Genomic DNA, 27,850 nt, shown 5'->3' with positions numbered 1-27,850 from the left:
GTTGCGCATGCGTCACTTTGCAACAAGTAGCCTAGATGCATCGGGCAGTGACAAGAAGTCCCAGTGGAGAGCTGCTGGATCTCCGAGACCAGGACCAGAACAAGAGCGGAATGGAGGAGGAGCAGCAGAAGCCGGAGCAGCGGAGCAACAAGGTCCCCAGAAGAGCAGCAGCAGGCTCGGCCTCTGATAGCAGCGGTGTTCAGGTCAGTGTTAGGACACAACAAGCACACTAAAGACACAAGATGGCCGACTCTCATGGAAACAACATGGGGGGCTCTGTGGCCATTAGCACACATGCTTCTCTCTGGGTGAAAAGGGGCCAGAGGCGTCCAAAGAGGTTTTTAAAAGTCTCGCTGTGTTCAGCTCTCAGTCCGTTTGGAGCTTCTAACTGAATCTCTGGGCTTAGTTTAGTTTCTAGTTGATATCTGCTTTGGTTTACATTTGGGCTCCGTTTAGAGGACTCTTGTTAAGTTACTGCTGATGAAGAGCTACATTTCCTCCAGGTTTCCTCTTCAAAATAAAAGCATGTAGGTAACAAAGTAACCAGGGGCTTTTATTGTGAAGAATGTATAGGAAGTTAAACTGTTTTACTGCTTTGTGAACACAGCACTATGAAGATAGCTATAGATAGATAGATACTTTATTAATCCACATATTAACCCACGCTTCCTCACGCTTTTGGTGTTCCTGAGTATTTACTAACCAGCAGCTCACCGTGAAAGCCCTCCTGTAGTGTTCTCTGTCCTGCGGTTGTCTCCGTCATGCTGCCTGGTCCTGTACCCATACATCCATGTCCTGTACCCATACATCCATGTCCTATTGCCATACATCCATGTCCTGTACCCATACATCCATGTCCTATTGCCATACATCCATGTCCTGTACCCATACATTCATGTCCTGTACCCATACATCCATGTCCTGTACCCATACATCCATGTCCTATTGCCATACATCCATGTCCTGTACCCATACATTCATGTCCTGTACCCATACATCCATGTCCTGTACCCATACATCCATGTCCTATAGCCATACATCCATGTCCGGTACCCATACATCCATGTCCTATAGCCGTACATCCATGTCCTGTACCCATACATCCATGTCCTGTACCCATACATCCATGCCCTGTACCCATATATCCATACCCTGTACCCATACATCCATGTCCTGTACCCATACATCCATGTCCTGTACCCATACATCCATGTCCTATAGCCGTACATCCATGTCCTGTACCCATACATCCATGCCCTGTACCGGGGTTAGCTTCGGGGACAGGGGGCTTTGCGTTCTCCTTGCCCTGTCACTGCTTGTTAAGGTAAGCTAGGTTAGCCTCCTAGCTTGTGTGCGCTTCTCAAATGTACTTTAAAATGTGTGGGATTTTTCCCTTTGACTGGACTGGTAGGAGGGGTAAGGGAGTGACCTTTAGTGATGATAACGCAACAAGAATGTCAACAGGTGTGATTGAATGGCTGTGTGAACATATAACATTACATATGTTAACATATACACTACTGGTCAAAAGTTTTAGAACACTCCAATGTTTTTAGTTTTTTTTTTTTTATTGAAAATTTAGCAGTTCAAGTCCAATGAATAGCTTGAAATGGTACAAAGGTAAGTAGTGAACTGCCTGTTAAAAAAAACTAAGGTTACCAAAACTGAAAAATAATGTACATTTCAGAATTTTACAAAAAGGCCTTTTTCAGGGAACAAGAAATGGGTTAACAACGTAAAGCTGTTCTGCAGCAATGGAGGTTGATCAAGCTTTGAAAGTTGGTGCTACCAATTCCCACAAGTGTTCACACTTGTCTGGATTACTTACAGCCCCCTCTGTTTGTATACAAGTATTGTTGGAACACACTGTGGTACCATACCCTCGTGAGTATTATTTGAACAGTATTGTACTCCAGAAAGTAGTGTGTTGCCATAAAAATGGCGGGAAAAAGGCAATTAACTAAGGGTGCTCCGATCAGGGTTTTGGGGGCCGATCACGATTGCTGGGATCAGTATCGAACTATACTGATCACCGGGTCTATTTGAAGCCTTCTATTTATCGTGTCATATATTTATCATATATTAATTTTAATATTCTTAACGACAATGTATAAGTATTAAAACTACCAGAAGATAATGTATTGTGAATTGTCAACGGTTTACTTTTATTGACAGGAAACGTTCAACATTCCACTTCCTCTGTTAGAAACGCACCTTAAACAGCTTAGAGCTTAACATATAAAACCTTATTTCAGAATAAATTACAAAAAAACTGTCAGTGTGTTCTTCAGTGTGATTTTAGTGTTTTCCGAGCAGGGTGGGAAAGTGTCTGGTGGATGCCCAATTTTACCAGCCACTTACATTTTTTACCAGCCACTTTTTCCAGATTTCAAATTTATAAAAAGTGCCCTAGCATATTTTGAATTGCTTTATTACATTTTTTTTTTTTTATTAATACATATTTTATTAATATAATGTATTTATTATGTGTCAGTAGCTTGTTGATCTTTACATTTAGTTAATTTCCTATCCTGGCCTGGGACACAATCATACGGTTTGATAAAGGACTTATTGGACTTTAACTTATCATTGATCTTACAATAACGAGTGTAGTCCTCAATTTAGGTCCTCCGTTATTTTGGTATTTCAATGTTTTTATTATGAAGCAGCAAAATCCAGAAATGTTGGAGATTTATTAGCAGTAACATAACGCGAGCATTGTGCATTGTTACTTAGCAACAACATTCTTTGTGTGTAACTTTGCTGCATGTAGAACATTTTCTCACAAGTAGTGCGTCATCTGATCGGCCTATCTGATCGGCCTTTATGGAGACCACCGATCAAACTATTTAAAGCCTTTATCGGCCGATAACGATCGGTGACCGATCAATCGGAGTACCCTTACGATTACAATGGAAGAGAGACAGACCATCTTAACACTTAAGAATGTTGGTCTTTCCTACAGATAAATTGCGAAGAAAGTCAAGGTATCAGTGAGTACAGTATTCTTCACCATCAAAAGGCACTTAGAAACTGGGGGAGACTCTGACAGGAAGAGGTCTGGCAGACCCAAAGCCACAACAGAATCAGAAGACAAGTTTCTGAGAGTCAACAGCTTGCGTGATAGGCGGCTCACAGGACAACAGCTTCAAGCTCAGCTTAATAGTGGTCGTAATAAGAAGTCTCAGTTTCAACTGGAAAGAGAAGACTTTGAGCTGCAGGTTTGGTAAGTCGAGTTGCAGAAAGAAAGACATTACTAAGACGTCAGAATAAGAAAAAGAGGCTTGCCTGTGTCAAGAAACACTGCCAATGGACTACTGAAGACTGGAAGAATGTGTTATGGACTGATGAATCCAAATTTGAAATCTTTGGTTCATCACGCAGGATTTTTGTACGTCTAGTAGGCGAAAGGATGGTTCCTCAGTGTGTGACATCAACTGTCAAACATGGAGGAGGAAGCGTGATGGTCTGGGGCTGTTTTGCTGGATCCAGGGTCGGTGATTTGTACAGAGTGAAAGGCACCCTGAACCAAAATGGCTACCACAGCATTTTGCAGCGCCATGCAGTACCCTCTGGTATGGGCCTAGTTGGTCAGGGGTTCATCCTACAGCAAGATAATGACCCAAAACATAAGTCCAAGCTATGCCAGAACTACCTTAGGAAAAAAACAACAAGATTGGAAGCTTAAAAACATGGAGTGGCCAGCACAGTCCCCAGACTTAAACCCCTGAGCTGGTTTGGGATGAACTGGACAGAAAAGTGAAAGCAAAGCAACCTACAAGTGCCACACATTTATGGGAACTTCTGCAACAGAGTTGGGAAGAACTTTCTGAATATTTGATTTCCATTGTAGAAAGAATGGATAGGGGGCTACTTTGATGAGTCAAAAATGTATTTTATTTTGGTTTATAAATTGATTCCATGATTTATTATTTGGGGTGTTCTAAAACTTTTGACCAGTAGCGTATAAGCATGTGTTAGCATGGATTGGCATGTTAGCATTTCTAAACATCTTAGCATATGTAAGTATGTTTTCATGTGTATCGCTCCACCATTGCATCTAACTCTCTGTCTGTTTCTATAGAAACAGAGAGGAAGAGGGGGACTCGGACATCATAGCTGTCAGGACTGTGGCAAGTCCTTCACAAGATCTGGAAGTTTAAAGATTCATCATAGAGTTCACACTGGAGAGAAACCATACAGCTGTGAACAATGTGGGGCAGCTTTCACACAGTTAGGTACGCTCAAAACTTATCAACTCATTCACACTGGAGAGAAACCGTACAGCTGTGACCAATGCGGGAAAACTTTTTCTCTGAGTGGTTACCTTAAATGTCACCAATGCATTCACACTGGAGATAAACCGTACAGCTGGGAACAATGCGGAGAAGCATTCACAACGTTGGGTAGTTTTAAAGCCCACCAACGTATTCATACTGGAGATAAACCGTACAGCTGTGAACAATGTGTGGCAGGATTCACACGGTTAGGTGGTCTCAAAAGTCATCAACTCATTCACACTGGAGAGAAGCCATACAGCTGTGAACAATGTGGGAAAACTTTTTCTCAGCGTAGTACCCTTAAAGTCCACCAACGCATTCACACTGGAGATAAACCGTACAACTGTGAACAATGCGAAGCAGCTTTCTCACAGTTATCTCTCTTGAATGCCAACCGACGAGTTCACACTGGAGAGAAGCCTTTTTGGTGTGAACAGTGTGAGAAAACCTTTTCTCAGAGTGATACCCTTAAAGTCCACAAACGCATTCACACTGGAGATAAACCGTACAGCTGTGAACAATGTGAGGCAGCTTTCACACAGTTATCTATCTTAAATGCCCACCGACGTGTTCACACTGGAGAGAAGTCGTTCTGGTGTGAACAATGTGGGAAAACTTTTTCTCAGAGTTGTAGCCTTAAAAGACACCAACTCATTCACACTGCCTCCTCTTGAACATGTTCTAAAGCCAAGCTGTTGTTAGAGAGGAGAGAGGGAACAAATAGCGTGAGTCAAGACACTGTTTACTACCCAGATAACAAAAGAGAGCAGTCCCGAGCCCAAAGTAGCCGAGGTCCAGGACCACTTGCAGGCACTAACCTGATGATAAATATGGAAGAAGAACAAAGTGGGGAATTTATCAGAGCACATAACATTGGGTAAAAAAGAGCATGTAAAGATGACAAGTGAAAATCAGTGCAGTGAAAAACTTTCCAAGGAATCAGATGATGAGATATTCATGGTTGAAGCTTGTAGAAGAAAATGATTTACCAGTTTTAGTCTCATTTTATCCTAATATCCTCTTTCTGTTCACTGATTAAGTTGATCATATTTTACCTGATTTATTAAAACATGTTTATCTTGTGTCGTGTAACTGAATGTTATTAACAATATACACCAAGAGATGGAATTGTTTTTGGATATAACTGTTAACATTTATATTTTACTTTATTACTTAATGTTTTCATGTGTTTTTGTTGAAGAACATTGAGTTGGTTTTATTTTGTTAATTTTTCCTTTTATCATACTTGACATACCATACTATGACCTTTTTATTACTTTTTTCAACATACTATACTATGACTTTTTAAGACTTTTGGACATACTATGACTTTTGTACTTTTTCTGACCTAATATTTTTTTTTTTTTTACTTTTTTGACATACCATACTATAGCTTTTTATTACTTTTTCGACATGCTATTCTATGATTTATAACTTTTTGAAATACTATACTATGACTTTTTATGACTTTTCAACATACTATAACTTTTTATTAGGCCTAATTGTTTTGACATGCTTTACTATGACTTTTTATGATTTTTTTTTAGACATACTATACAATGATTTTTTATTATTTTTTCAACATACTATACTGACATTTTTTACTTTTTTTGACATACTATACCATGACTTTTTATGACTGTTCACAACCTTTTTAATACTATACTGTTTTTTTTTTCTTTTTTTACATACTATGACTTTTTGCAGCTTTTTTGAAATACTATACTGACTATTTATGACATAACTAGTATACTATGACTTTTTATGATTTTTTTTTTTAGACCTACTATAATAGGACTTTGATATTACTTTTTTAGACATACCACACTATGACTTTTTTATTATTTTTTCGACAAAAATCATTATGCCCACATTATGAAAAAATCACTTTTTCTGGGATTTGGGGTGTTCTATTGTGTCTCTGGTGCTTCCACACACATAAAAACTTTGAAAAAAATCCATCCATGGTGTTCTGAGTGAGATATGGTTTCTGAATGTGTCCTGCCTTCAGTCTCCTAGTGAGCTGTTCAAAATCGGCTCGGACTGTGACGTCACAGTCCGAAATGAGCTGGCTAACCACAACCGTTAGCTCGTTAGCATGCTAACGCTAGCTTTAGCATTCTAAAGCTAGCATGCTACGTCGTTCTCAATAGCAAAGCACCGCTACAACACACACAAGTTCACCATAATCTCCAAAAGAACTACTTCCATGTGCGCCCTCATTTAGAAGTCTACCAGCTGATCCTGCCTTGTAACTGAGCAAAGTTGGAGAAACAGCCTTTCTTTTACTGTCTCTAGAGTTAGCTAGCTGACATGATCTACATCTGAGCTACTGAGCATGTGCGAGTGTAATCAAAGATAGTACAGAAGAAGAAAAGAGGTCTCACTCTGTAGCTAAAACAGAAACCAGGTGAAAAGAGGATCTGCAGCAGTGAGAGAGAGCTGTGCAGTACAACAAAAATATGGTGTTTTTTGAAAACCATTAAACCATGTAAACCTATTCTGGTACAACCTTAAAATACAGTTATGAACCTGAAAATTAGCATAATATGGGCGCTTTAATGATTTTTTTGACATACTATAACTTTTTATTAATTGTTTTGACATGCTATACTATGACTATTTATGATTTTTTTAGACATACTACAGCATACGTTTTATTACTTTTTCGACATACTTTATGATTTGTAATGATTTTTTCAACATACTATACTATGACTTTTTTTACTTTTTTAAGAATATACCATGACTTTTTATGACTTTTCCGACATAATATACTATGACTTTTCACGACCTTTCGACATACTATACTATGACTTATTACTTTTTTCAACATACTATACTATGACTTTTTTTTTTACTTTTTTCAACATATTATAATATGACTTTTTATTACTTTTTCAACATACTATATGATTTTTAATGATTTTTTTCGACATACTATACTATGACTTATTACTTTTTTCACCATATTATACTATGGCTTTTTATAAATGTTTTCGACATACTATACTATGACTTTTTAAAAAAATATACCATGACTTTTAATGATTTCTTTGACATACTATACTATGACTTTTTTTACTTTTTCGGACATACTATACTATGACTTTTAATGATTTCGTCAACATACTATATTATGACTTATGTTATTTTTCAACATACTATATTATGACATTTTTGACTTTTTTTTTTACATACTATACTATGACTTTTAATGATTTCTTCGACATAGTATATTATGACTTTGTTATTTTTAAACATGCTAGACTATGACTTTTTATGACTTTTCCAACATAATATACTGTGACTTTTCACGACCTTTCGACATACTATACTGTTATTTTCTTTTCTTTTTTTGACTTTTTATGACTTTCGACATACTTCACTATGACTTTTTATTACTTTTTTCGACATCCTATACTATGACTTTTTTCAACATACTATACTATCCACATACTATACTACTACTACTATACATACTATGACTTTTTTATTACTTTTTTTTGACAGACTTTGACTTAAAGATTTTTTTCGACATTATACTATGATTTTTTATTAATTGCAGGGCTCCAGACTGCAACCAAATGGTCGCATTTTGAATTTTACATCCAGTCACACATGTGCGACCAGTAAAGTTGCCCCCTCTTTTTACATGTTAAACGTTTAAATTTTGGTACCTGAGAGCAGGTAAGCGCAAGCTTATCTATCTTCTCTGAAAATGGACAGAGAGCAGAGCTCCGACAAAAACACACACACTCGCACACACGCAGAGCTGCAGACAATGCAAACTATGTCAGCTCTGCGGTTTGTTGAGTCACGGAAATGCCAATAAAGTGGTTTCAAGTGTGGTAACAGTTTTTAGTACGTAGGATGAATAGGTTTGGAATTATTTGTACAACTGAAATAATTGTTTTGTAATTACAGAGGGAAAGATTATTTACGGTGTGTGCCCCTAAATTTTCTGGTTTCGCCCCTAAAATTTTATATATTATTACTGTATATTTGTTTTTAGTATATATGTTTAAAGTCTTGATAATATATGTTGTTTTTATTGTTGCTTGTATACCTGGAGTGGTAACGAAAATAATTTCCCCCTGGGATTATTAAAGTTTTCTGACTTTTTATGATGTTCTTTTTACATACTATACTATGACTTTAATTCAACATACTATACTATAAATTCTTTCACTTTTTTCGACATCCTATACTATGAGTTTTCATGGCTATTTTCAACATACTATAATATGACTTTTAATAATTTTTTTCGATATTACTATGCTATAAAGTTTTATGACTTTTTTTCTACATAATATATACTATTGATAAGTTGAATATTAAGTCTGCATGCTTTCAAAGATATCTTACATTATATTACATAAGCTTATTTGTGTGTGAACGTCACATTCCAACTGATGACTGACTGTTGATGTGGGGGGGTCCTGTGTGGTGAGAATTATGGTAACATCTGGGTATGACACCATGACAGGATCGGGAGGCCATGAGAACTAATATTCTCCAGGTGTAATTATTATGTTTCATGTGAAGGAGAGCTGAATAACAACTTATGTAATCTTCTCCTGTGACCTTCGGAGGGGGCCTACCCGACAGCAGAGACCACCTAATTGGGGGACCCTAAGTTGTTATGGTGATGTGATTGACAGCTGGTTCTCCAGATGTGAGGCCAAAACTGTATAAGGACTATTCTGCACTATGCACATTTATCTATTTATTACTCTGTGTCACCTCCAACTGTGCAATATGTTAGGATTAGGGTGTTTATTGGGTAAATATGTTTATTTTATGACTATTATTATTTGAACTAATTCTATTTTTTTATATTTCTTGTCTACTTAAAGGTCCAATATGTAATATTTGTACTGTAATAAATCCAAAAATGACACCAATGCCTCATCAGATATTAAGGAAACATGTTAAACTATCTTTTCTGACAACAATGCTAATTTCAGTATTTTTTCTTTTTGAAATTTACATTCCGTGACGGAATTTATGTTTATGTTTTGATCTGTGTGTTGTTATCAACGGCCCAGTTTGACAGCCAGGCCGGGTTGCCAGATATACCTGTAAAAACGTAAACCCAGCGCGCTACAGCTGTAACGGTAGTACAGCCATGAAAGCAGCAAACAAACAAACAGGATCAACGGAGATAGATTCTACAGGACATAAAAAAAGAAAACAGCATGTTTCTAACAGTTGCGTGACCAGAGACGTAACAACCCCCTGGTAAATATTGGAGATGTATTTGAAAGATGGAGACAGCTTAGAGCCCAAAAGGAAGCAGAGTTGGCTTATTTCCTCCTGAACAGGTAAGCATTAGCTTCAGGCTAATTTATCACAGCTACAAGGGATGGACATTTTATGTCGTTTCAACATTTGTGTTCTCACATTGAGTTATAGAGTACCTGAGTTGGTTACTCGTAAAAACAATTGAGACACAGCCAGTAAAGTGATCTCGACTGGTCTTGGCTAACGCCGCCATGCTAACCCTGCTCAACTGGCCTCAACCAATGACATATATATAATGGACCACTAGACCCCGTGTCTCTGGACGGAGACCAGTGAAGGATATTAGAAGCACTTTTCCGGTGATCTCTTGCTTTACTGAGCAGCCTCCAACTGACAGAGACAACGTAGATGTGACGTGAGCAACGTGTCTGAAAGTGTGAAGTCTTCTGGTAGCTGTGAGAGAGAAATCTCAATCATTCCCAATCTTACAGAGACGGAGAGTGTAGGTATATGTAAGGAGATAACATAGACACAGGCTAATTACTGATCACTAACATGCTAGTTAACATTAGTAATTACTGATCACTAACATGCTAGTTAACATTAGTAATTATTGATCACTAACATGCTAGTTAACATTAGTAATTACTGATCACTAACATGCTAGTTAACATTAGTAATTATTGATCACTAACATGCTAGTTAACATTAGTAATTAAACCTAAACAGCTAATGGAAGTCCAAACTGCCTGTGAGCTTCTCCTGTACTATACGGTAATTCCTCTACTGTGTGACAGTAAGTCTCGTGGTTATGACCCAATCGTTAGCCTATTTTTACAAAAACGTCTGCTACAGAGCCATAACATGAGCTACAAGGTAATGGAGCCTTTTATACATTGTCGTGTTTCTTTAGAAATAAACAACGGACAAATAGAGTCTTTAAACTCTTCAGATGTAAAGTTATTCTCTGTCAAGTGACAAAATGACAAAAAAAATGGCGGTCAGTGGAATGCTAACAAGAGGTGATCGCTTTGTAGCAACAAAATGGCGCCATCGGAGGTTCGAGTTCTGAAGCGAAGCTTACCCCCTTGGCCTCAACCCCAAACGTATGCACCCTGCAGACACTTCCTCTTCCACAGTTGTGCAAAGCAATTTATGAACCCAGGGCCTCCACTGACACTTCATCTTTACGGCTGCAGGGTCAGTCACACAAAGTAATTTACACTAAGATGTCTCTAAGCATGTTTATAATAATCTCAGTAACGCAATGTTTAGCATGATTATATTGTTAAGCAATCATATAGATTTGAAAGTAAATCAAAAATCTAAATCAAAAGCAGGAGTATAGTTTTAGCTGTTTTTAGGTAATACATTTCAAAAGCATTTTATTTTTTTGGGTTTTCAACTGAACCTTGTTCAACAAAACACTAGCTGTCAGTATTACATATTGCACCTTTAATTTGTATTTGGGTTATTCAGATGTGTGTAAAAAAAAAAAAATCTTTTGAGCTGCTGTAACCCCCAGTGTGGGATTAATAAAGTCTATCTTATCTTATCTTGTGACAACGGTACTGGGGATGATATAACACACCTGTTTAAATGATGTTAAGGCTTAAAGCTGCATACTGTTACCATCTACACAAAATAAGGTATTCTGGTTTGGGGATTTACAGTTTAAATTTAACCAAGTATCCTGTGTCATAGATACATGTCTGGTGTTTGTAACAAAGAAAACCGCTTCTAAATTGGTTCAGTATTGATTGAGAAATGATGATTTTAATAGAGATAAAGCTCCTGCCTCCATAGACACACATGCATTAGGAGGCGGGCTACTCCGTACCAAGATGGCGGCCGCGAAGACGTATCGCTCCAATCGGCTGCCTTAGCAACAGTAACTAAGGGCTGCGGGCCGCGAGACGCTACGAGATCGCGAGAACACAAAGGATCCGCGAGATTTGTAGTGTTGAGAACCCGGATAGAGTCAGCAGTCCCAGTGGAAAGCTGCTGGATCTCCGAGACCAGGACCAGGACCAGAACAAGAGCGGAATGGAGGAGGAGCAGCAGAAGCCGGAGCAGCGGAGCAACAAGGTCCCCAGAAGAGCAGCAGCAGGCTCGGCCTCTGATAGCAGCGGTGTTCAGGTCAGTGTTAGGACACAACAAGCACACTAAAGACACAAGATGGCCGACTCTCATGGAAACAACATGGGGGGCTCTGTGGCCATTAGCACACATGCTTCTCTCTGGGTGAAAAGGGGCCAGAGGCGTCCAAAGAGGTTTTTAAAAGTCTCGCTGTGTTCAGCTCTCAGTCCGTTTGGAGCTTCTAACTGAATCTCTGGGCTTAGTTTAGTTTCTAGTTGATATCTGCTTTGGTTTACATTTGGGCTCCGTTTAGAGGACTCTTGTTAAGGTACTGCTGATGAAGAGCTACATTTCCTCCAGGTTTCCTCTTCAAAATAAAAGCATGTAGGTAACAAAGTAACCAGGGGCTTTTATTGTGAAGAATATATAGGAAGTTAAACCGTTTTACTGCTTTGTGAACACAGCGCTATGAAGAAGGTTATGATAATGCTTGACTAATAAATACCAAAGTAGAGGACATAAGAGCAGGAATGTGTGTAGTAGTATTGTACATATTGGTGAATTAGAGACGTTTGATGAAACTAAACATCAAGTTATTATCCTCTTCTGACCAAGTAGTTCTAGGAACGTAGTTCTAGGAACAGTCCACTTCTAAACAGTTCTACTAACTACTGTCCCCCAAAACCGGTTTTAACATTTTCATTCACACTGACCAAGTGGCCATAGAGCTCAACAGTCCCGCCCACAGTGGGTTCCGGAAGTAAAAATAAAATGCAATTTCTCCATTGACAAATTGGAGTATAAGCCATAAAATGGTAACGTCGATGATAGACCTAAAACCAGGATGCCGACGCGACTAGGTGATTGTATATGCTCATCTAGACGGCAAACATCATGGGGCACCGAGTTGAGACAGAGTTGTCTGAATGCTAGTGTAGACCTTTTTGTAATGATAACACAAACATTTCACAAGAAGAATGTCAACCGGTGTGATTAGATGGCTGTGTGAACACCAAAGACCTTTTGTTATTATAACTCAGCCATCTAACCTGCTGCTGCTCTTTGGAATCAAGCAGCTAGACCTACCTTCATGTGAACATGTACACATAACTGTAGTAACCCACTTTTCTATTACATATTTTATGTATATCAAATTTAAAACACAACACAGCAAAGTTTAGAGTGCAAATTCTGAGATTTTAAATATAAATATAGTGCAAGGCACTTGACTAACTAGGGCCGCAACTAACGATTATTTTAATCATCGATTCATCTGTTGATTATTTTTCGATGAACTGAATAAAAAACAAAACCAGTAATATGCAGATTATTCTGCAGAATCACTACTTTTACTTTTCATGCTGATACTTTTGTACTTTTACTAATTTCTACACTGTGGTATCAGTACTTTAACTTGAGTACTTTGTGGTGTGTTTTATATTCTTATTTTTTATTATGATATAATATTTTTCGTTTATTATAATTATAAAGAGTCAGTCCGTTTTTTTGTTGGTAAACTTCTGTACAGATCTGTACCGCTCATCTCCACGTTTGTTTTCTCCCCGGAGTGATTCTGATTGGCTGGAGACGATTGAACGAAATATATTGAATATGAAGTTATAAACAACGTTTCAGCCCATTTTATTTTTAAAGATTTGTTTATTGATTTTTTAGTGACATAACAAAATCAAGAGGTAACATTTCGGGAGTCAGAACAGTCTCAAGTACAACAAGTAGAAAAATAAAAATAAAAAAATAAAATGAAATCCGATAAGGAATAGTAATAGTTTAAATAATACATATTTTTTTTTTTTTTTTTTAAACAAGAGCAAATAAACAGAACAAAACACAAAATGGTCACCCACTGCTAAATATAAGTCCAATATGTTCACTTACACAGCATGCTACAAATTCACACAAGAAAAAACTCACAATTAGTAGACAATCAGGTAGAGATGTTCCATTACCGATACCAGTATCGGTATGGCCTCCGATACTGTCTAAAACGCTGGTATCAGGAAGCACTGGAGTTTATGCACCGATCTGTAATACGTAAAAAAGCCGTAATAATAAGCCCTAAAGAAAATCTACGTTAAAGTAGTTTATTAGGGCCTGAGCACTGAAATTGCGAAGGAACCTATTGTGTTTGCTCAGATTATTTTTACCAATTCTTTGTTGCATTTTTGCACACAACTGGTAAAAATTAAAAAAAATTACACATATCCACCACTAGGTGGCGCTATTGCAGAAAAAAGCGTTTGGCCCTATAACTCCCAAAACGGAATCTCATATTCAAAAACCATATATTTTCGCGTTCCCTGGGTCCATCTGAATCTCCTGATATAGGCCACTCCCATTTCCGCCTAGACTTTTATGCGTGAAACATCGTGATTTATCGAAAACCTACTTTGCCGAACTCCTCCTAGACCGGGTGACCGATGTGCACAAACACATGGCAGGTAGCATCTCCACATGAACCTGACAAAAAGTTATCCAAAGAATTTTTATAGGATAAAAATTGCGCATATTACGCACAAACTAATTTGTGTATCTACAACTTTGCAAACAAATTGCTATCAACGCAAAACTTAAGATTCTTGTTTGCCATGACCCTCTGGAGATGCCCCACACATTTTACGAAAATTGGCCACTAGGGGCGCTACAAGTACATAAAGTGTATAGCTCATGAACAGCTCATCCGATTTTTACAAAATTTGATGGGTACCATCTAGGGCCAATCCTGAGGCCACACCTACAGTAAGGTACTGATTGGTCAAAGTGGGCGTGGCCTATGGGACCCTAATTGGTTTTAGCACTTGGCGCCCACATAAACACCTGGGAGCTTTGCGAGACTGTACAGCGATTTGAGACACTTGAAACAGGCATTAAGATATTTATATCCGAGCCCGACAGTTAAAATAAAAATGTTCTCATACTAATGACACACAGCTTTAGTTAAGCAACTATAGCAAGGCATTCAGAAATGTTAAGAGATGAGCACATCAGCGCACACGGGGCAACAAGCGCACGTTAATAATCTGTTAAATTTAAAATGTTCAATGTGTTAACCTTTCCTGATTGCTTTGATTCCGACCGTGGTCAGAGAACCAGGGGAGACTCGTTACCTCCAGGGCCCACGTTATAACATGAATAACGTTGAGTTTAAAATCCCGTTTCTGGTGAGCAGAGGAATGAACTTGGCTTTCAGCCTGGGTTTATCTCGGACACCGCACACACTGAGTACAAAACATAAACTTATTCCACCAACTCTGCTCTGGTCGCATCTACGCGTCTGCTTCCTCTTTCTTTATCTCTCTTCTGCCCACTTTACACACACACACACACCGTGCGTTCATGGACATCGGAAAAACGTTTTTCCGAGTGAAAACGTCACCATTCACATAACAACTGTGGGAATCAGAGTTTGGAAACTCGGGCTGGATTTTGATAACAGAGTTCCCCAGTTGGTGACGCGTTTCACCTTTGATGGAGGCGACTTTGGTTCACTGAACATATTTCAATGACAAACTGTTTATTGTGGACAAATGCCTCTGCCAAGAAACATACACCGACATAATGTGTTTCAAATTATTCATAAATAGGCCTATGTATAAAAACAACACATTATCCGTGCCTTTTCCCGTTGGTTGTCCTGCAGATAACACAAACAAACACCTGTTGGTGTGCTGTTTGGATGCTCGCATAAGAAACCAGCAGCAGATCTTCTGTTATTGTGGCCTCCATGTTTTCACCACCTGATGCTCTCGGCTATGGCCAACCGTTGGTGGCAGTCATGCAAAAAGTTGTTATGCCAAACGCCCAATATAACAGAAGAAGAAGATGCATCCCAACCATATGAACGCTACCAGTCGGAAAAACAACGTAACCACGGGGGCGGTGCCTGTTATTCCCTGGTGGCATGAACGCAGCAACACACACACACACACACTGAGCTCTCTTAAAGGAGCCGCAGCACCATTTTACAACAAATGCCTTATCGTGCTGATGTGACCGAACCCGACCATCATTTCTAAATATCTGTCCGAACCCAGCCCGGCCCGTCGGGACTCGTCGGGCTCGGGTCGGGTATCTATGCCTTAATTCCGATGGACACAAAAATAGAGATGCTCCGATTACAACTTTCTAGGCAGATTCCGATTTCATTTTTTCTAACCACTTTCCAGCACACACAAATATTTATTTTCCATCTTTTCTTTAATAGAACATGTGTTGACCATATAATGGATCACTATAAAATAGAACTATATATGTTGCTTCTGGTGTGGAAAATTCACACATCTAAAGAGCAATGTTAGAACAATTTCTTTCTTTTCACATCTAATATCCAAGTAAAGAAATGTGATTCAGGTTCTTGGTGTGGTCCCTCCACGCCCTACTGTCTCCTTGCAGGTGTTTCATATTGTAAACTTATCTTCTGCTCACACGCTGAAGAATGTCCAAACAGCTGACATGTTGCAGGGAGAATAGCGCCGACACGCTTCACACCGTGAACGGCTACACGCCACACACGGCGGAGAAGTTGGGAGAAAGAGACCGTGCTGTCGCGTGTGTGTGTGTCCTTGAGAACTGTAACTCTCTATGTCAGTTAATTGTAGCGTTGACCGGCATGAAATCACCATATGTCAGACTGACCTGCAGCTCGCCGGTCATGGCCGAGCACGTGAAAACCGGCCAATCGGTGCATCTCTACACAAAACTTAAGACAGTTTTTCCAAATGTGCCAATGAGGCTTTGTGCCAAATATGGCATCAATCGGCCTTTAGATGGCGCTGTTTTTAATTTTTTTTAATTAATTGGAAAATTCACTTTGAGCGAAACCTACTTTTATTTTTTTTTTATTTTTTAACTCCTCCTAGAGCGTGAGTCCCATCTGCACAGTTTGCTTTAAGAGCTGCAGCATTGATTGGGAAAAGTTCACTTTTTTTCCAGGTTGAGTTTCTAGCCCGACAGTTTTCCAAATTGTCCCAGTCTGCGTAAAGCAATACTTTGTGGGTGATACCCCCTCTACGGATTCCTTCAAAAGCTGAGCACTGACGACCAGAGACAGCCAGGACCTCAATAACAATGTTGAAGAGTAACGGGACAGTGGGCATCCCTGTCTAGGGATTGGTATCTTTATGATTCCGATGCCGAACCGGTACTTTTAAAACGTTTCTGATTCCTGAACCGATTCTTGAAAAACTGAAAAATGACATAAAAAGGCTTTTTATTCTGCCTGGTCAAACTGACCAGGCAGCTTTGAAGGGTTGATTTCCTCTAATAATACATTGACAAAATATTATTACAACTGATGACTTTTAAAATATGATTTTTTAGAATATCAATAAGTTGTTGTAAAGATCCATACGCTTACATATGTTAGCACATATAAGCATGTGTTAGCATGGATTGACACTTTAGCATATGTAAACATCTTAGCATATGTAAGTAGGTTTGCATGTGTGTCGCTCCACCATTACATCAAACTCTGTCTGTTTCTATAGAAATGGAGAAGAAGAGGGGGACTCGGACATCACAGTTGTCAGCACTGTGGCAAGTCCTTCACAACATCTGGATATTTAAAGATTCATCAGAGAGTTCACACTGGAGAGAAACCATACAGCTGTGAACAATGTGGGGCAGCATTCAAACTGTTAAGTGCGCTCAAAAAACACCAACGCATTCACACTAGAGATAAACCGTACAGCTGTGAACAATGCGGAAAAACATTTTCTCCGAGTGATCAGCTTAAATCCCACAGGTGTTCACACTGGAGAGAAGCTGTTCTGGTGTGAGCAATGCGGGAAAACTTTTTCTCAGAGTAGTAGCCTAAAAGTCCACAAACGCATTCACACTGGAGAGAAACCGTACAACTGTGAACAATGTGGAGCAGCATTCACAATGTTATCTAGCTTAAACTCCCACCGACATGTTCACACTGGAGAGAAGCCGTTCTGGTGTGAGCAATGTGGGAAAACTTTTTCTCGGGGTGGTCACCTTAAAAGACACACTGGCTCCTCTTGAACATGTTCTAAAGCCAAGCTGTTGTTAGAGAGGAGAGAGGGAACAAATAGCGTAAGTCAAGACGCTGTTTACTACCCAGATAACAAAAGAGAGCAGTCCCGAGCCCAAAGTAGCCGAGGTCCAGGACCACTTGCAGGCACTAACCTGATGATAAATATGGAAGAAGAACAAAGTGTGGAATTTGTCAGAGCACATAACATTGGGTCAAAAAGAGCATGTAAAGATGACAAGTGAAAATCAGTGCAGTGAAAACCACGATGAGTGTAACATAACAGTTGTTTTCCAAGGAATCCGATGATGAGATATTCATGGTTGAAGCTTGTAGAAGAAAATGATTTACCAGTTTTAGTCTCATTTTATCCTAATATCCTCTTTCTGGTCACTGATTAAGTTGATCATATTTTAACAGATTTTTTTAAATAATTAAATGTTACATTAGTAACATTCAGTTACACAACATTGTCTTGTTTTGTGTAACAATATACATCAAGAGATGGAATTGATTTTGGATATATGACTGTTATTAATATTTTACTTTATTACTTCATGTATTCATGTGTTTTGTTGAATATTGTCAGTTGGGAATATTTTTTTTTTCCTCTAATTTTGTTGAAGCTGGTCATGTTGGTTCATACGTGTGAGGTCACTTGAAGAGTAGTAACGTAGACTCACTGTAATCTCAACACTTGATATTAACTCTCAAACTATCAATAAATACTTTTTGACAAACTATACTATGACTTTTTTATTTACTTTTTTTTTGACATACTTAACTATCACTTTTTGTGACTTTTAGACATTTCATGAACTTTTTTTTTTGATTTCATGTACTTTTTCTGGCTCTTTATGACCTGCTAGACTGTGACCTTCGTGCCTTTCTCCGTTAGCATGTGTTAACATATGTATGGCTCTACTATGACTCTGTCTGATTGTAGAGAAACGGAGAGAAAGAGGGAAGACTTGGGCTGTTTCTCAATCTCAAGAATACAAAGAACACACTTGTTTTCTTTGGGATAATGTTCTTACTGGTTGTTCTTGGAAGAATTAACTCGCAAATTCACAAGCACAGAAAACGCTGTTAACAGTTTGAGATGATGCCTTCTTACTGGTATTGTGCAACCCCCCAGCACACAGGCTACCTACAGGGCTCCAAAATAATAATAAAAAGCACAACAATATAACAACTTTAAATTTAAAAAAATCTCCGGACAAGAAAACCTCATAACGTTACAACTATTCCAATAATATTGAAAAATAAAACTTATTGAGCTTCAATTTTTTTGTTTAGGGTTTAGCTCAAACACCCCTTACTTATTCAAAAGAGTGACACGATCCTGACTATTATTAGTGTAGTCTTTAGTCCTTAGTCCTCAGGACTCACTTTGGGATTGGGCCAGTGTGTATCTCACAGTAGTAACCTTAAAGTCCAGCAACGTATTCACACTGCATCCTCTTGAACATTTTCCAGACCAGGTGTCTCATTTGTAAACGTGGCGTATGCACAAAACGGGGCTGAAAATGTGCGTACGCCACTTCCACTTAGTGGTCCCCTAATAATGTATCTGAAGTCTCTTTTTATATAGGCCTTAGTAGTCCCCTAATACTGTATCTGAAGTCTCTCTTATATAGACCTTAGTGATCCCCTAATACTGTATCTGAAGTCTCTTTTATATAGACCTTAGTGGTCCCCTAATACTGTATCTGAAGTCTCTTTTATATAGACCTTAGTGGTCCCCTAATACTGTATCTGAAGTCTCTTTTATATAGACCTTAGTGGTCCCCTAATACTGTATCTGAAGTCTCTTTTATATAGACCTTAGTGGTCCCCTAATACTGTATCTGAGGTCTCTTTTATATAGACCTTAGTGGTCCCCTAATACTGTATCTGAAGTCTCTTTTATATAGACCTTAGTGGTCCCCTAATACTGTATCTGAAGTCTCTTTTATATAGACCTTAGTGGTCCCCTAATACTGTATCTGAAGTCTCTTTCCCAAAATTCAGCCTTGGTGCAGAATTACAGCCACTAGAGCCAGTCCCCAAATGAGCTTTCCTTAGGATGTGCCATTTCTGTGTCTTTAGCTATTAGAGGTGTGAATCTTCACTGATCTCCCGATTCAATTATGATTATCATGTCAGTGATTCAATTTGATTCGATATCACGATGCGTCAAATACATTTTTCTATTAAAGCCATGTAGGATATTTAATTCATAACTTTTCAAGCTTGAAAAACCAAACATTCTGCAGTGCTCTAATACTAAATAAATTGGATACATAAAACTATACAGCACTGAGCACATGGCACTTCCTGAATGTGCAAAACATACCAGAATATTTAAACAGAAATAATTCAATTATGGCCCGGCCGATTATCGATGCAGCATCGTCCATGTCCACGATTCGATGCATTAATTATTTGATTAATTTCAACACCTCTAGTAGCTATTGAGGAGGAGAGAGGGGGTGCAAGGTGGAAGGTGGGGGTGTGGCCTTGACCAACTGCCACTTTTCTCGTTTGAATGCCATAATGTCTCTCTCTCATGGGTGGGCCAAATTCTCTGGGCGGGCAAAGCAGAGAAAGGGGAGGTAACCTTTCCCCTTATGACCTCATAAGGAGAAGATTCCTGATTGGTCCATCTGAGCTTTCATTTTCTCAAAGGCAGAGCAGGATACCCAGGGCTCGGTTTACACCTATCACCATTTCTAGCCACTGGGGGGCCATAGGCAGGCTGGGGGAACTCATACTAATGTTAAAAAACCTCATAAAGTCACATTTTCATGCCATGGGACCTTTAAAAATTATTCCGTTGTCTTCTGAATGTGTTCTGCTTTATTTTTATTAACGTGCATTACTTGTCACTATTATTGCTGTCAGGAGTTTGATTTAAATCCTACTATTGCAGTTTTTTAGATGGTTAGAAAATGTTGCACTGGCACCGGAGCTTAAGTGGGACAATGGCATCTATATTCCCAGATGACATTAATAACTAAGTAACAATAGTGTTAGCCACGATGCTAAGAGCATTGATAACTAAGCTAAACGCTGCTGTCACTACTATTTTAGTGATTTATAAGCAACCTGTTTCTTGCAGATTGTAACGACATTGAGAATATAGCTGATGTTGAACGTAATACATGAAGTCGAAGCTAGGGCTGGGACGGTTACCGCAGTCACGTGATGCCTACCGCAGGTCTGAGTTTGTCACAGTCATCACCGCAAAAAAACATTGACCTGCACCTGTGCACGTTGTGTCTAATGACATGGATTTATAGTCTAATGCTATGGGTTGTGTCTGATGACATTGTGGCTTACATGGATGCAAGGTTTTCTAAACAAAACGTATCAAAAGATGGAACAAATCCGAACTTTAGCGAGTTGGGGAGCGTACTGTTCCATACCGTGTATTACGGTATGAAAGGCATAAATTCACCCCACAAGGGATGACTCAAATCAGCCAGGATGGCTCTCGCCTTCTTCAAGGATCTGGCCTTTTACAGGTCATGTAGGCCATCTAAGGGTGTGCCCGCAATTTTGCTGCACACCTTCACAATACCTTGCATTCTATTTTTCTGTTTTAATAGAAAGTGACCCGTGCCAGCGGATAAAAGTGAAAGTAAGAACTGATTCAATAAAACAAGAGTAAAACATTTTCATAAAAACCGTGTTGACATTGAAACTGCGAAGCTTACGAAGAAAATCCATACGCTGATGTGCTTTTTTACACACCGCATCAACATGGGACTCAAAGCACAGTTTACTGTCCATCACAGTCCCAAGATATTTGTACTGCTGCACTAGTTCAACTGGTTGATTGTCCATTACAACCAGGGAAATGACAGCGGGATTTCTTCTGAAGTCAAAGACATCTCTTTCGTTTTTGCCACATTAATGTTTAAAAAGGAGGATTTACACCAATCAATAAAATCATTGACTACCGGACCGTGTTCAGAGTTGTCACTGCTCAGGAGGGACACAATGACAGAATCATCCGCAAATTTAATAATGTGGCGCCGTTCCTGATGGCTTTGGCATTGATTTGTGTATAATAGGACACAGCCCTGGAGGGACCCAGTAGAAGATAAAAGGGCATCTGATAAAACACTGTTTTACACTCTAACCCGTTGTGACCTCACTGTTAAAAAATCCATCAGCCAGCAGATCAGTCCATTATCAATGTTATGAGTGTTCTTCAATCTGTCTGCTAAGACATGGATCTGAATACAGTTAAAAGCGCAGGAGAAGTCAATAAATAGTAGACAAACAAGGGACTTTGCCCCCTCAAGATGTTTAAAAACCATGTTTAGAAGTGTCCCTGTTGCGTCGTCCACGCCTCTGCCCGGCCTGTAGGCGAACTGGAGAGGGTCTAACTTATCCTGTACAGTGTCCAAAAGGGCATCCTTCACTAGCCTTTCAAAAATTTGGTCTAAAGTCATTGAGGGTCTTAGGAGTTTGAATCTTAAGCACAGAAACAATAATTGAGTCCTTCCAAAGACAAGGGACCTTATGCAGCTGTAAGGACAACTGGAAAATTAAACCGCAGATGTCTGCCAGCTGGACAGCACAGTTCTTCAGAACCTGACCCCTGATCCCATCGGGACCTGGACTTTTCCTTTCTTTGACACCACGTAAGGGTTTCGAGACCATGAATGTATCAATGGGCACAATATCATTTATAGGATTACGGTCTACATTTTTAAAAACAGACATCTCCTCACTAAAATCAAGAACATTGAAATGATTATAAAAAGCATTCAGTTCATTAGAAAAATCCAGGTGGGTTTTCCCATTGTGAGAAATAGAACACTTTTTGGACTGCAAACCCATCATGGTTTTCACGCCGTCCCATGCAGGACGTGAATTTCCAGTGCGCAACAAATTTTCCACTTTGTCTTTATATACGCACTTGGCAAGCTTAAGTTCCTTCTCCACCTGTTTTGATAATGCCCCGTGCTGTATCATGTCGCCCTGATTGAAGCAGATGTTCTTCTGATTGATTATGCTTTTGACTGATTTGGAGACCCAAGGTTTATTATTTGGATAAATGGAGTTGGGTTTACAGGGGATGATTATTTCCTCACAAAAAGATATATAAGCAGACACAGTTTCTGTCAGTTCATTTAAATCCAGACAGGCAGTTTTGAAGACATCCCACTCAATGCCAGTAAAACAGTCCTGGAGACACAGAACTAGAGGTCGACCGATATGGGTTTTCTCAGGCCGATGCCGATCTTTTGAAATCATGGTCGGCCGATGGCCGATATATGCTGCCGATTATTTTTGGCCGATATTTGCTTGTTTTTAACCTCTATTTGAAAGATAAAATTTAACACTAATAAGTACTTAAGATACACAAAATTTCTCAACAAAAACATTTATTGAACACCAGTCTGCACTTGTATACTTACATTAAACATGTATAATGTAAAAACATATATTGTATAAATAAACAAAACTGGTAAGAAAGAAAGAAAGAAAGAAAGAAAGAAAGAAAATAAACTTAAATTTGTCAAATAAACTTTTCAATGAACAGATAAAGTTTAGTGCACTTAGCAGCATTTATCAAACATCTGAGAACAATAAAATAAATTAACCATTTTAACAATAGTAGTGCTGACACACAGTAGCAACCAGCAGCATTTCTTTGTTTTGGTGTTGGCTGGGTGAAGCGCTGCCATAAGGGGCTGGTTTTCTTTTCAGCCATCAGACTTAATGACTAAAAAAGGGGGAAAATACAAGGTTAAGTTAGTATTTTGTATAGTATCTTCTTCAAGTCATTTTATAGATAGGTATAGATATAAAATCTAACATTTGTTTTATAAATCAGCTAATAATTCAGCGCATTGTAAGTGATACAAGGCTAAAAACGTTTCTATCATCTTCCCAAAAACTGTCCTGAAACATGTATTTTTGTTTTGTTTGTTGACAGACAAAGCCAAATGGACAAAACCTAATTATTGCAAAAGGGGGGAAAACAACTTTAGGCCATATGGTCAAAATTAGATGATTTAATAATAATGTAATAACTATAACTTATAACAATAATGTATTTCACTAGTAAATTGCTGTTGAACGACAAAAACAACCACCATGGCAAAAGGGTATTTTACAACTACTTTGAATGCACCGCGATGCACTGTCTGTGTTGTTCTTCAGACAAGTAGACAACGGCAGCTGCACACTGCTTAACATGCTGCTGTTAGATCATATACAGTGAAATAAATCACACTTTACACCGTTTAGCTGTCAGCATTTTAATTGTGTTTAATCCATCTGCTAGCTAACGGTAGGCTAACATTAACTGCTGTTGGATCATATACAGTGAAATAAATCACACTTTACACCGTTTAGCTGTCAGCATTTTAATTGTGTTTAATCCATCTGCTAGCTAACGGTAGGCTAACATTAGCTGCTGACGAGTGTAATGTTAACTAGCGTCACATGCTGCGATGTTTCTGTTATTCTAACATTCGTTTTAAAGCATCAGAGAGCAACGCAGGCATCAGTGGCGCCGAAATGACTCACAGAAATCCGCGCTGCTATTCGGTCCGGTAGATACGGGTCGTTAAGGCACAGGTGCCGTATTAGCAGCAGGTCTACTCTGTACCAACCCTAGCAACGACGCTAGCAAAGCAAAGCCAGTCCTTCACTAGCCTATGGTGCCGTGGTCTCTTTTAACTACAACTTCTTTCTCTGCGTTGAGTTGACAACCCATTCAAATATAGACACACAAACAGAACAAATAATCTGTGATTGCAAAATTCTAGCTTAATTATTGTGACATGACAGCATGACATGACAGCTATTAATATCCAAAGTAGCCGAACGTCATGTCGCCTATTCATGTTTTTTTCTCGAAGTTGGCAGTAACATCTCATACGTTTTTCATTAAATATATAGGACTTTAAGAATTTAATCCTTACAGTTTTCTCCGAAGTACATCTCCTTCCTTAGGCACTGGGTGAGGTCTGCTCACTCTGCTGGTAATTGACTCTAGGGGCAGCGTGCGTCAAACACGTGTTCCACAACAACAACAACACCAGGCTGCCCGCAGATGCGCCTGCCTATTAATCGGCTTGATATTGGCCGATGCCGATTGTGTAAAAAATCGGCCTACCGATTAATCGGTCGACCTCTACACAGAACGGAGTCTTCCGTCCGTACCGGAACAAATCTTTGTTCCACCTTGTGCCTCTTAAGGACCGATTTGTACGTCGGAAATAAATAAACAACATTATGGTCTGACGTTCCAAGAGGGGCTCTACGAAGGGATTTGTAAGCCCCCTTAACCATCCCATAACAAAGGTCTACACGCTTCAAGTGACGGGTCGGACAAGTGACCTACTGATAAAAGTTATGTTGTTGTAAAGATCCATACGCTTACATATGTTGGCATGTTAGCACATTAAAAAGGGGTGTACGATTCAGAAAATGTCACCATTCAGTTTTAAAGCCGCAGACACCCTAACCCGATGATCGGCCGTTGGACAGTCTGGCGAGGTCGGTGACTCGAGTCTGTTCAGTGTGTTCCGTGCTGTCGTCCGTCCGAGGGGCTGTCGGCCTTCATTTTGGCCGATTTGACATGTAGAATCGGCGGGCGGGCACTGCCAGCAGTCGGGACTCAAACGACCCATCTGATTGGTGGAGAGCTAACCCGGACACGGGTAGCGGGATGAACGTGACTAGAGTCTCTCAAAATCTGATGAAAATCTTTTAAACTGACCTTTGTTGATCTGAAATGAAAACCGATTCAGCAACTGCACGGCCTATTTCTCTCTTCAAATGTTTTCAGAAAATGCGTTTCAGTGAACTGTTTTAGTCCAATATGAGATCGGATTCTGAACGAGCCGCCATGACAGTCTGGCTTTGAATTTCTGGAGAAAACAAACCCCATGTGACGCGTTCGTCCAATCAGCTCCCGGTTTTAATTTTTTGTACAACAATCATATACTTAAATTAGCGCCGCCTGCTGTCTCTTCGGTGTGTTCTGAGACATTTTTTTGACCACCTCAGGGAGACTGATCAGTCCGACTGCCTTTTTTGCCGACGTTTGGCCGTCGGTTCTATGTGTCCAGACCTTTTAGGCTCACGATTTTCGATTCAAAAAAAATTATTCACAGTATGTAAATGTAGTTACTTTTCCTGTGTGTGTGTATAAAAAAATACATCCCTTAGTACATTGATATCGATTTTTACATTAGGATTATTTTGTATCTTTTATTGTCCATATTATTCATGTGGATTTGTTATTTTAACATCCTGTTTATGATGAATGTGTATTTTGTGTGTGATGTCTGTGAGCTACTGGGATCTTGAATTTAAAGATCAATAAAGTATCTATCGGTCTATCATGTGATTGCAGCAGACATACATATGAATCGATTTTTGTAATTCTATGAATCGATTTGAAATCGATTCGAATATGAGTGAATTGTGTTGTTAGCATAATTAAACATCTTAGCATATCTAAGTATGTTTGCTTGTGTAACTTCAACTTCAACTTTATTTGTGTCCCTGAAGGGCGATTAGGTGTGCAGCAAGTAAAAAACACAAGACACATAAATACATTCAAGTTCTACACACATTCCAACTGGAACACAACAGTAACACTACAAGGGCAAATAAATACCAGTACAACTTGCATGGATAGCAGCATCAAAGTAAACTACATACTGTAGGAAAAAGTGCATATCAGCCTACAAAGTTGAAATAATATAATCAACAATGACTATCGTCAACAAAAACATCACATTACATCACCAACCCATCTTAGCATATGTAAGTATGTTTGCATGTGTATCGCTCCACTATTGCATCTAACTCTTGTCTGTTTCTATAGAAACAGAGAGGAAGAGGGGGACTCGGACATCACAGCTGTCAGCACTGTGGCAAGTCCTTCACAACATCTGGAAAATTAAAGATTCATCAAAGAGTTCACACTGGAGAGAGACCATACAGCTGTGTCCAATGTGGGGCAGCTTTCACACGGTTGGATCGCTTAAAATCCCACCGACGCATTCACACTGGAGAGAAACCGTACAGTTGTGAACAATGTGGGGCAGCTTTCACTCAGTTAGAAATGTTGAAATCCCACCGACGTAATCACACTGGAGAGAAGCCGTTCTGGTGTGAACAATGTGGGAAAACTTTTTCTCTGGGTAGTCATCTTAAAAAGCACCAACTCATTCACACTGGAGATAAACCATACAGCTGTGACCAATGTTGCGCAGCATTCAGACATTCAAGTAGCTTAAAATCCCACCAACGTGTTCACACTGGAGAAAAGCCGTTCTGGTGTGAACAGTGTGGGAAAACTTTTTCTCGTAGTGATATCCTTAAATCCCACCAACTCATTCACACTAGAGATAAACCATACAGCTGTGACCAATGTTGCGCAGCATTCAGACATTTAAGTAGCTTAAAATCCCACCAACGCATTCACACTGGAGAGAAGCCGTACTGGTGTGAACAATGTGGGAAAATGTTTTCTCAGGGTGGTCACCTTAAAAGACACCAACTCATTCACACTGGCTCCTCTTGAACATGTTCTAAAGCCAAGCTGTTGTTAGAGAGGAGAGAGGGAACAAATAGCGTGAGTCAAGACGCTGTTTACTACCCAGATAACAAAAGAGAGCAGTCCCGAACCCAAAGTAGCCGAGGTCCAGGACCACTTGCAGGCACTAACCTGATGATAAATATGGAAGAAGAACAAAGTGTGGAATTTGTCAGAGAACATAACATTGGGTCAAAAAGAGCATGTAAAGATGACAAGTGAAAATCAGTGCAGTGAAAACCACGATGAGTGTAACATAACAGTTGTTTTCCAAGGAATCAGATGATGAGATATTCATGGTTGAAGCTTGTAGAAGAAAATGATTTACCAGTTTTAGTCTCATTTTATTCTAATATCCTCTTTCTGGTCACTGATTAAGTTGATCATATTTTACCTGATTTATTAAAACATTTTTATCTTGTCAAGAGATGGAATTTTTGGATATATGACTGTTATTCATATTTTACTTTATTACTTCATGTATTCATGTGTTTTGTTGAATATTGTCAGTTGGGAATATTTTTTTTTCCTCTAATTTTGTTGAAGCTGGTCATGTTGGTTCATACGTGTGAGGTCACTTGAAGAGTAGTAACGTAGACTCACTGTAATCTCAACACTTGATATTACCCCGCAAACTATGAATAAATACTGTTTTGACATACTATAATA

The 27,850-nt window shown here is 39.0% G+C and overlaps 1 protein-coding gene across 1 annotated transcript; it reads left to right on the top strand.

Annotated features, from left to right (window-relative positions):
* On the top strand, positions 1 to 27,850 carry LOC114563300 (zinc finger protein 845-like). The gene is made up of 4 exons (XM_028590145.1): positions 1 to 203; positions 4,085 to 4,953; positions 11,489 to 11,666; positions 26,468 to 27,850. The coding sequence occupies exons 1-4, from the start codon at positions 36 to 38 to the stop codon at positions 27,167 to 27,169; spliced, it is 1,917 nt and encodes a 638-aa protein (XP_028445946.1). The 5' UTR covers positions 1 to 35; the 3' UTR covers positions 27,170 to 27,850.

This window comes from Perca flavescens, chromosome 10 (assembly GCF_004354835.1).
Source record: "Perca flavescens isolate YP-PL-M2 chromosome 10, PFLA_1.0, whole genome shotgun sequence".
Lineage (NCBI taxonomy): Eukaryota > Metazoa > Chordata > Actinopteri > Perciformes > Percidae > Perca > Perca flavescens.
The sequence above is the reverse complement of the archived record's forward strand: the minus strand, read 5'-3'. Positions and strand labels throughout refer to the sequence as shown.